The 10291-nt window shown below is 36.0% G+C and overlaps 1 protein-coding gene across 1 annotated transcript in view; it reads left to right on the top strand.

Moving 5' to 3' along the window:
• The window catches only part of SCAPER (S-phase cyclin A-associated protein in the ER), a 605860-nt gene that overhangs the window by 35720 nt on the left and 559849 nt on the right, over nucleotides 1-10291 (top strand). Inside the window, exon 3 of the mRNA XM_011982670.1 lies at nucleotides 9131-9248. Coding sequence (XP_011838060.1) covers nucleotides 9131-9248 — 118 coding nt within the window. The remainder of the gene's footprint in view (nucleotides 1-9130; nucleotides 9249-10291) is intronic.

The raw sequence follows: 10291 nt of genomic DNA, 5'->3' as shown, positions 1-10291 counted from the left end.
CGTGTTAGCCAGGATGGTCTCAATCTCCTGACCTCGTGATCCGCCCGTCTCGGCCTCCCAAAGTGCTGGGATTACAGGCTTGAGCCACCGCGCCCGGCCTCTACTTGATTTTTTTAAGGTATCTAGTTTTCTGCAGAAAATTTCAATCCTTTTATTTTCAGTTCATATTAATTACAGTTACTTTAAAATCTATTTCTGATAACATTTATTACCTGGCTCATGTGTGGGTATATTCTCATTTTTTGTATTTTTTCTTGGTTTTTAGTCTTTGGACTTGTTTTCTAGTATGCCCAGTAATAACTTATTTTATTGCTGCATAAGAGATGTACATAATTTGGGGGTACATGTGATAATTGATTACATTCATATCATTTGTTAAGATCAAATTAGTATACTTGGTTGTATCTGTCAACCTAAATATGTCTTTTTATACTGGAAATATTCAAATTATTCTCTTCTAGCTATTTTGAAATGCATAATAAAGAATTATAACTATAGTCACCCCTCTGATCTATCTAACACCAGGTCTTATTTTTTCTATCCAACCATATATTTGTACCCGTTAATCAACTTTTTATCCCCTCCCACCCCACTCCACTACTTTTCCTGGCCTTGGGTAACTACCAGTCTACTCAATATTTTCATGAGATCCACTTTTTTAGCTCCAACATATAGGGAGAACATGTGATAATTCTCTTTCTATGCTTGGCTTTTTTCACTTAACGTAATGACCTCCAGTTCCATCTATATTGTTGTAAATGACAGGATTTTATTCTTTTTCATGGCTGAATGATATTCGACTTTGTATATGTAATACATTTTCTTTATTCATCTGTTGATGGGCACTTAGGTTGATTCCATGTATGTGAATAGTGATGCAGTAAACGTGGGAGTGCAGATATCTTTTTGATTAAAGTTTCCTTTATTTTGGATATATACCCAGTAGTGGAATTGCTGGATCATATGTCGAGTCTATTTTTAGTTTTTTTGAGGAACTTTCATACTGTTCTCTGTAATGGCATACTAATTTTCATTTCCACTAGTAGTGTACTCTTTTTCCACATCCTCGGTGGCATGTTATTGCCTGTCTTTTTGATAAAAACCATTTTAACTGGGTGAGATGATATTTCATTGTAGTTTTGATTTGCCTTTCTGTGGTGATTAGTGATGAGTCTTTTTTCGTATATCTGTTGGCCATTTTGTATACCTTCTTTTGAGAAATGTCTATTTAGATCTTTTGCCCATTTTTAATTTGGATTATTTGTGTTTTGCTAGTGAGTTGTTGGAACTCCTCATATGTTCTGGTTATTAATCTCTTATTAGATGGGTAGTTTCCAAATATTTTCTTCCATTCTGTGGATTGTCTCTTTGTTGATTATTTCCTTTGTTGTGCAGAATCCTTTTAGTTAATATAGTCTCATTTGTCTGTTTTTGTTTTCGTTGCCTGTGCTTTTGAGATCTTACACAAACAAGTCTTTACCTAGACAAGTTATCTTTACCCAGACAAGTTTTCTTTTAGTAGTTTCATAGTTTCAGGTCTTACCGTGAAGTTTTTAATCTATTTTGATTTGATTTTTTGGTATGGTGAGAGATAGGAATTTTATTTTTTTGCATAAAGTTATCCAGTTTTTCCAGCACCATTTATTGAATAGGGTGTTCTTTCCCTGGTGTATGTTCCTGTCAATTTTGTCAAAGATTACTTGGCTGTAAATGCATATGTTTATTTCTGGGTTCTCTGTTCTGTTCCATTGGTCTGTGTGTTTGTTTTTATGCCAGTATCATGCTGATTTTGTTACTATAGTCAGGTACTGGGATGTCTCCAGCTTTATTCTTTTTGCTGAGGTTTGTTTTGGCTGTTTGGGGTATTTTGTGTTCCATATAAGTTTTAGGATTTTTTTTTTCTATTTCTGTAAAGAATGTCATTGATATTTTGATAAGGGATTACATTGAGTCTGTAATTGCTTTGGGTAGTATTGTTGTTTTAACAGTATTCTTCCATTTCATAAGCATGAAATACCTTTCCATTTTTTATAGCCTTATTCTCTTTCATCAGTCTAGATCTTTCCCTTTTTTGCTTAAATTGATTCCAAGATATTTTATGTTGTTTGTAACTGTCGTAAATGGGATTGCTTTCTTGATTTTCTTTTTTGAATTGTTCACTGTTGGTTTTTGTATGTTGATTTTGTATCCTCTACCTTTACTGAATTTGTTAATTAGTTCTAACATATTTTGGTGGAGTCTTTAGGTTTTTTGGTTTGTTTTTTTTTTTTTTTTGAGACAGTGTTTCACTCTGTCACCCAGGCTGGAGTGCAATGGTGCAATCATAGCTCGCTGCAGCCTTGAGCTCCCAGGCTGAAGCAGTTCCCCTGCCTCTGCCTCCCGAAGTGCTGGGATTACAGGTGTAAGCCACCACACCTGACTGTCTTTATATTTTTCTAAGTAAAAGATGTCATCTGCAAACGAGGCTAATTAGACTTCTTCCTTTTCAATGTGGATGCCTTTTATGGTTTCATAACTGGAAGGGGAACCAACAGATTAGTAGTTTATTTCTTGTTCACTTAATAGTTCAGTGTAGGTATTCAGCATGTGACCTTTCCACATTTTGATGGGACTAAATTTTTTTTTTATCTTTTGACTCTGTCATTCTTCAGAGAGTCCTGCTAGATCCTGTGCATCTGGCCAGTAAGTGGTGAACTGAGGGAGAGAGCATAGCCGATGATGCAGGAGACTTTAAAAAAAATAAATCAGATCTGGACATAGCTTACCTCATTTCCCCCTATATTCTAGCATGCAGAAGTCACATGGCCATCTGTCTGCAAGAAAGACTGGAAGGTGTTGTCTAGCTTTGTGACAGGAAAGAAAGCAAGTGGTTTTGATGCATGTTGTAGTCTCTGTCATGGAGGCTGATACAGTATTAATAATTTAGATTTGAGATGATGATCGCTTGGACTAGGGTGATGGTAGTGGATTTACATTTTCCAGTTGTGTTTAGGAGATAGACTCGATAAGACTTGATATATTATTTAGGGTATAGGCTAGTGAGCTCTAACAGAGGCTCCAGAACAGAGTAGCTCATACAAGAGAGAAGTTGTTTCCCCCTTATAATAGTTTAGCCATCCTTAGTTCATCTATGGTTTTACCTTTAGATGGTGTGAAATACTGGTAAAAACTGATAAAGTTATCATAAATTACTGAACAGGATTCCAGCTTATTCTGTAATATTAGGGAAATTATACTGATTATATGGTTTCTCAGGTAAGCTTCATGATTAGTAATCTTATCTTCATACTACCCAAAGTATTAAGGGCTTTAGTAGTGGGAATTTAAGAGAAAGGTTCTTCTCTGAATTATTCAGAAAGCTGAAAAACATTGGAAAAAAGATATAAGAATTTCATTTTATGGGCAGGTAGTGGTATGAATGGATTTTGAAGAAGTTGTATAAAGTAGAAAGTTTTATGGAGACAGATATATATTTAGTAAACAGTACTTGTAACCTTTTCAAGATCGTGGGAAAAGTTGTTAAAATTGAAATTATTTAGATATTTTAAACCTAAGAGAAAGCAGTTTATTTGGGAGCAAGTCTTAGAGGTACCTAGCCTCTTTGGTGACTATTCTAAACACTTTACTTTCTTAGATTGTGTACTGTAAGATTTGAACATAAAAACTTTCACTGAAGACTGGTACTTTTAATCGAAACATTAAGTATTTGAACAGGTCTCTGTAAAATCTCCATACAGCACTAGGTGGCACACTGTGACTTTGGATGAAAATACACATATTTTGTTGAAGACTCCTGTGAGAAAATAACCTAGGTTAAAAAAAAAATACTGTTTGAAATAGACATCTATTTTATGAAGTATCTCAGAACCATTTATTGCATTTCAAACCCTGATACTGATATTAAAATGCTTAAAACTATTTTATTTACATTACTACTGACATTTTTATAAGAATTGGATTACTAAAAATCATTAGAATTTTTGGGTTTTTACTGAAAGGAGTCCATACAGCATATATTACAAAAAGCATCTGTGCTTTAAAATGAAAAATGATTTTCAATCAGATCTTGTAGTAAGATGAGTAGTTATGATGTTTTTGCTTATTAAGTATTGGAATTAAGAATAAAATCAAAGTCTTGAACTAGTGGTTTTTCTTTGAATGTGTATCTATGTATATATACTAAATACAAAAGAGCCAACTTGGTAAAATTGATAGTGGAGCTGAAATGTTTATGGAAGTAAAGAATATTAGATTTGAAGTTTTCTGGTCTAGTGTTACAACATTGCTATTTTGTGATTATCCATTTTAGTTCTTGGAAACTCATTATTTTGTGAAGACTCTTGACTTAGAGTATAATGTATGGCATAGTGAATTTTATGACCCCCCCCCCCGACACACACACACTCTCACTCTGTCTCTTTCTCTCTCTCTCTCACAGGATGTTTGGTGATTGTGTAAGGGAATTATCTGAAATAGAGCTGAAAAGTAGGCCACCTATTTATACTTGTTCATTTGGCCTGGAAACAATTGTGATACTCTTGGTTAGAACAATGCTTAGGTAACCTAAATGATAGATGCCAGTGTAAGTTAGATAGCGCTGACTAATACTTAATGGGAGAAGTGCTTAAGCTAAACGAGGAGGTTTTCTGGTGTTACGTTGATTGGAAAGTATGGGAATGAGTAGAGAAGTGACTTGCAAATCTAGAGGACACTGAATGGGGTTTGGACAGTGACAGTGAGTTTCAGTGAAAGCTTAATGAGTCAGGTAAGTAGATGACACATGGATATTCAGGGTAAGGTCAGAGGAATGAAGGAATGTGGGTACAGATGTTTATGTTAAAGACGTAAAAAGTGACAAGTTCTGGATTAGACTCTCATCACAGAGAATTAGAGTAGAAGAATGTAATCTTTGTTTTTTTTAGTAGTTTGGATATTAGTTGGTTAGTTACTCATTTTTGTACCGAAACCTGATTCCTGTCACTCACAGATTTAGCACCTATTGTCATTCTCTCTTTCCTATCATAACACAATTTCTCTCTCTACTGGATCATTCCAATCAGTATGAAAGTATGATATACTATCACTTACCTTAAAAATCCATTCTGTTTATTTCTTTGTTCTCCTTTATGACGAAACTCAAAGTATCTTAATACTCTCTCCATTTTTCTCATCATTCTGTTTTGAACCTTTTTCAGTCAGGATTTTGACCCTACTATACCACTAAATAGGCAATAAGTTATCAATTTATTAGAGTTTATTATAAATTATTACTTTTATTGCTTCCTGGACAATGCAAGGCTGTGAGTCTTATTGCTGTTGCTTTAAAGGTAATGAGTTGATTTTTCCCTCTCCTTTGTACTCTTAAGACTTTTTTCTTTGTTTCATGTTATCAGTTTTTCTGTGCAATGCTTAAGTGTGGTTTTCTTTGTACAATTTATCCTTTTTGGGGTTTGCAGAGTTTCTGGGAGAACTGGGCTTATACCTTTTTCTCAACTTTATTTTATACTGTCAAAGAGATTAATGGGATGGTTGGTGAAATTTAAATGCTGCTGTAGTTTAAATAATAATTCTGTGTCAGCGATAATCTCCTGATTTTGTTAGTTATGGTATAGTGATATAGGAGAGTATCCTTACATATATAAAATACATGGTGAAGTATTTACTGCCAAGGAATATAACTGCAGATTGTTCTCAAATGCTTCAGGAAAAAATGTGTGAGGATATGTTTGATATTCTTTGTGTGAATTTAGAACTTTTCAGTAATTTGAATTTATTTCAGAATAACGAGTAATATGTATCTGTTTATCTCACAGTTGGCTTGTTACCATACAGCCACATTATTTGTTTACATATTGACTATGCTGCTTCACATAAAATGGCAAAATTGAGTAGTTGTTACAGAGATCTTATGGTCTGCAAAGCCTAAAGTAAAAAAAAAATTTATTATCTGGCCCTTTGTAGAAAATCTTTGCTGACCCTTGCTCTAGAGTGTACTATAGTGACTTTTTTTCTTTCCCTGAAGTGATGCTGCTCATTAATTTCCTTCATTTGAAAATAATGTGGTGCTTTTTCTTCACATATTCCCCAAAAGAATAAAAATTAACCAGTAGGTGGGGAGAATCCAAACTGGAAGGCAAATGGTAACATACTCCCAGGGGAAGATGAGAACTAATTACATGATTTTGACAAACATTAATTTATTGTAAGGTTAAAGATAAGAACCATACATAAATGCTGTAATGTAGTTAGTAAATGTGTTTCTCATAGGAGTATGGGTTAGCAATTCTGAAACTACTTTGTGTATATATTATAATTGAACAGATAAGTAAATAGATTGTAGATAATGAAAACTTGGGATCTTATGTTGGAGAAAGAAGTTTCAAACAAGCAAAGAGAAAGGCTGAAATGAGCCCTGTGGCATAGGATTGAAATCAATCAGTGTAAACTCACGGTTTTTAGTATCTGTATACAGATAGTTCCAGGTGTGTGTATTGTGTGTTAGGGTGCATTCATCTAGTTCCTATTGTCTCATTCTGTGAGTTGACTGGGTGGTTTTTGTGATGTGATGTTGGCTTGGGTACTGGCATGGCAGCAGTTTTCTAGGGGCTCAGCTGGGCTGGAATGTCCAAAATGGCTCACTCTCACAATGGGCAGAGGATGCTGTCCTCTGGGAGTTCAGCTAGGGCCTGTCAACCAGAGTGCTGCCCATGTGTGGTCTCTCTACTTGTGGCTTGGGCTTCTCATGGCATGACTGTTGCGGGAAGTCAGGGACCCTGAATGGAGGGACTGGCTGAAGCCATGGCAGAAGAAGGTAAATTGTGAAGATTTCATGGACATTTATTAGTTCCCCAAATTAATACTTCTATAATTTCTTACGCCTGTCTTTACTGCAGTCTCTGAACATAAATTGTGAAGATTTCATGGACACTTATCACTTCCCCAGTCAATACTCTTGTGATTTCCTATGTCTGTCTTTAATCTCTTAATCCCATCATCTTTGTAAGCTGAGGATGTATGTTGCCTCAGGACTCTGTGATGATTGTGTTAACAGCACAGATTGTTTAAACAGTATGAAATCTGGGCACCTTGAAAAAAGAACAGGATAATAGCGATGTTCAGGGAACAAGGGAGATAACCATTAGGTCTGGCTGCCTGAGAGCTGGGCGGAACAGAGCCATATTTCTCTTCTTTCAGAAGCAAGTAGGAGAAATGTTGCTGAATTCTTTTCCTCAGCAAGGAACATCCCTGAGAAAGAGAATGCGTTCCTAGGGGGAGATCTCTAAAGTGGCCGCTCTGGGGACATCTGTTTTTTACGGTTGTAGGTAAGGGATGAAATAAACGCCAGTCTCCCATAGCGCTCCCAGGCCTGTTAGGATGAGGAAATTCCCACCTAATAAATTTTGGTCCCACTGGTTGGTTGTCTGCTGTCAAACCCTGTCTCCTGATAAGATATTATCAATGACAACGTGTGCCCAAAACTTCATTAGCAATTTTAATTTCGCCCCTGTCCTGTGATCACGCCCTGCCTCCATTTGCCTTGTAATATTTTATTACCTTGTGAAGCATGTGATCTCTGTGACCCACACCCTATTCGTACACTCCCTCCCCTTTTGAAAATCACTAATAAACGCTTGCTGGTTTTGTGGCTTGGGGGATATCACAGAACCTGCCAACGTGATGTCTCCCCCGGACACCCAGCTTCAAAATTTGTCTCTTTTGTACTATTTCCCTTTATTTCACAGACCGGCTGACACTTAGGGAAAATAGAAAAGGACCCACGTTGAATTATCCGGGTTGAGTTCCCCCGATAATGACAGCTGGATTTTAAGAGAGGGCGCATTCTAAGAGACTGGGTGGAGGCTGCAAAGCTTCTAATGACCTAGTCTCAGAAGTTATGCAGTGTCCTTTCTACCTCATTTTATTGGTCAGAAAGCAAGTCACAGAGGCATATTCAAGGGGAGTGGATTACATGAGGACATGAACACCAGCAGGTGTGGTTCACTGGAGCCAAGGGGGGCATCTTTGGAGACTACCTACTATACTTGTTAATTCATGTATTATTTTTTACTCTTACATGTTTGCTTCATTGGCTTGGATTGTTAGCTCTTTGAGGACAAGCACAATACTTTATATTTCTTTATATTCTCCTCAGTCTCTTGATATTTTTGCACATAGTAATTACCTTGTTAAGTGTATTGTGCCTTAGGATTCCAGGATATCTAAAAATCCAGGCTGGCAAGAACTATAGAAGGGCATGGAGGCACCTACTAATTGGACTGGGATTTTGGGCTGGCCCAGTGGTGAACTTGTTTCACAAAGAGGCAGGTTGCCCACACAGATTTAAGGATTAGATAAACAGGCTGTATCCTTGTGTTCATATGGGTGCTTTATGATCTCTTTCTTCTCACAGATACTTGGCTTATGAAAACAGACTATTTTGATATGACATTCATTAGTGGGGAAGCAATTTCCTTTATTTTACTGGACCTGGCTCCCAGCTGGCACAGGTTGTTGGTGGGGCTGAACCTGTAGGCTCGTGTTTTTAGGCCAGGCGGGGCTAGAGCAAGCAAGAAATTACACATATTCTGTGCAGTAGTTTGAGTTTTAAAAATTGCAATTTAAATTTACCTGTTAACAGCAATTATTATTTGAATCCTAATAACTAGGAGATAAAATTATGTAGCTAAAAACTGAATGTTGACTTACTTTAGGGAATAAAAAAAGGATTTTCCAAAATATTTTATGCTGAAGAGGTCTTTTAGGGGAAATATATAGGATGTTTGTGAAAACTGGTCTTTTTCACACTTGGACTTGTTGATGCGTAAGGGATGGTGCAGATACTAGTCCATAGCAGTGTTTGTGCTCTTTAGGCCACTTTTCAAACCGTAGATTATATTTATTATTTAAATAATTTGTTTATTTTTTAGAGTTACAAAACTCAGTGTTTTTAGATCTAAAAAAGACTTGTGACTTTCTCTTCTCTGTTTAACAACCTACCAAATCCCAAATTAGTTTTAAGTGTTTTCTTTTTGAGAAAAATGTGAGAACTAATGACTTTGTTAAATATATTATATATTTTGACTTATGTAATATCTAATAATCTAATAAGTACCATTTTTTCCATACATAGGCTTCATTCCAGCGCTCCAATAGTCATGACAAAGTAAGGAGAATAGTTGCAGAGGAGGGTCGTACAGCAAGAAACCTAATAGCTTGGAGTGTTCCACTAGAAAGCAAAGATGATGATGGTATGTATTTAAAAAATTAGTTTCATTTTTGTAAATAAGAAGGATGTATTTAGTCCTAAATAGATAGACTGAAAACCGTTTGCAATTAGACCTCTTGGGGCTGATTAGTATGTTAAATAAGAAATGATTTTTTGTTGCTTTTATACACACATGGCTTTATAAAAGCCTTACAGTTAGTTTTGCATTTTCAGGTAATAGTGAAATTTGAAATTGGGTTTATTGTGTTATGACTGGCAGATTAGGGCTTTTTAAAGTGATAAGAGATTTAGTGATATGATTAGACTTTGTCTCCCTACCCAAATCTCACCTTGAATTATAATCCCCATAATCCCCACATGTCAAGGGAGAGACCATGTGGAGGTAATTGGATCATAGGGGCGGTTTCCCCCATGCTGTTCTCATGACAGTGAGTGAGTTCTCATGAAATGTGATCGTTTTATAAGAGGCTCTTTCCCCTACACTCGGTACTTCTTCTTCCTGCTGCCTTGTAAAGAAGGTGCCTTGCTTGCCCTTCTCCTTCCACCATGATTGCAAGTTTCCTGAGGCCTCCCCAGCCATGCTGAACTATGAGTCAATTAAAGCCCTTTCCTTTATAAATTACCCAGTTTCAGGCAGTTCTTTATAAGCAGTATGAAAATGGACATTTAGGTTTTTTCTTTTATTAAATTCTTATAAAAATAAAAAGATTTAAAAAAAACATATGTATCATAATTAGGTGCAATTTAATGTAATACTTTAGAAAATAGAAGTTACTTCTTTAGTTTTCATTATTATTATTTGAACTAGAAAAAAAAAATCTCCCCCCTCCCTTTAATGGCTAGAAGCAGTGTGAAGCAACTGTTTCTGGGGATGTTGAAGATTGGATGGAGATACAGAAGTCAGGAGATTGGCATACACTTCAGGAGACCTCACTTTGAAATTTTCTGAGGGCTTATAGAATACTCCTCATAGTTAGGTTTGTCTGATATCTTTTCATGACTAGATTCGGGTATGTGTTTTTAGTAGGAATTCTATAGAAATGATGTGTCCTTTTTAGTTATCAG

Source organism: Mandrillus leucophaeus, unplaced genomic scaffold, assembly GCF_000951045.1.
Source record: "Mandrillus leucophaeus isolate KB7577 unplaced genomic scaffold, Mleu.le_1.0 Scaffold241, whole genome shotgun sequence".
In the NCBI taxonomy this organism is placed as follows: Eukaryota; Metazoa; Chordata; class Mammalia; order Primates; family Cercopithecidae; genus Mandrillus; species Mandrillus leucophaeus.
Note: the sequence above shows the minus strand (reverse complement) of the source record. Positions and strands in the feature narration are given on the sequence as shown.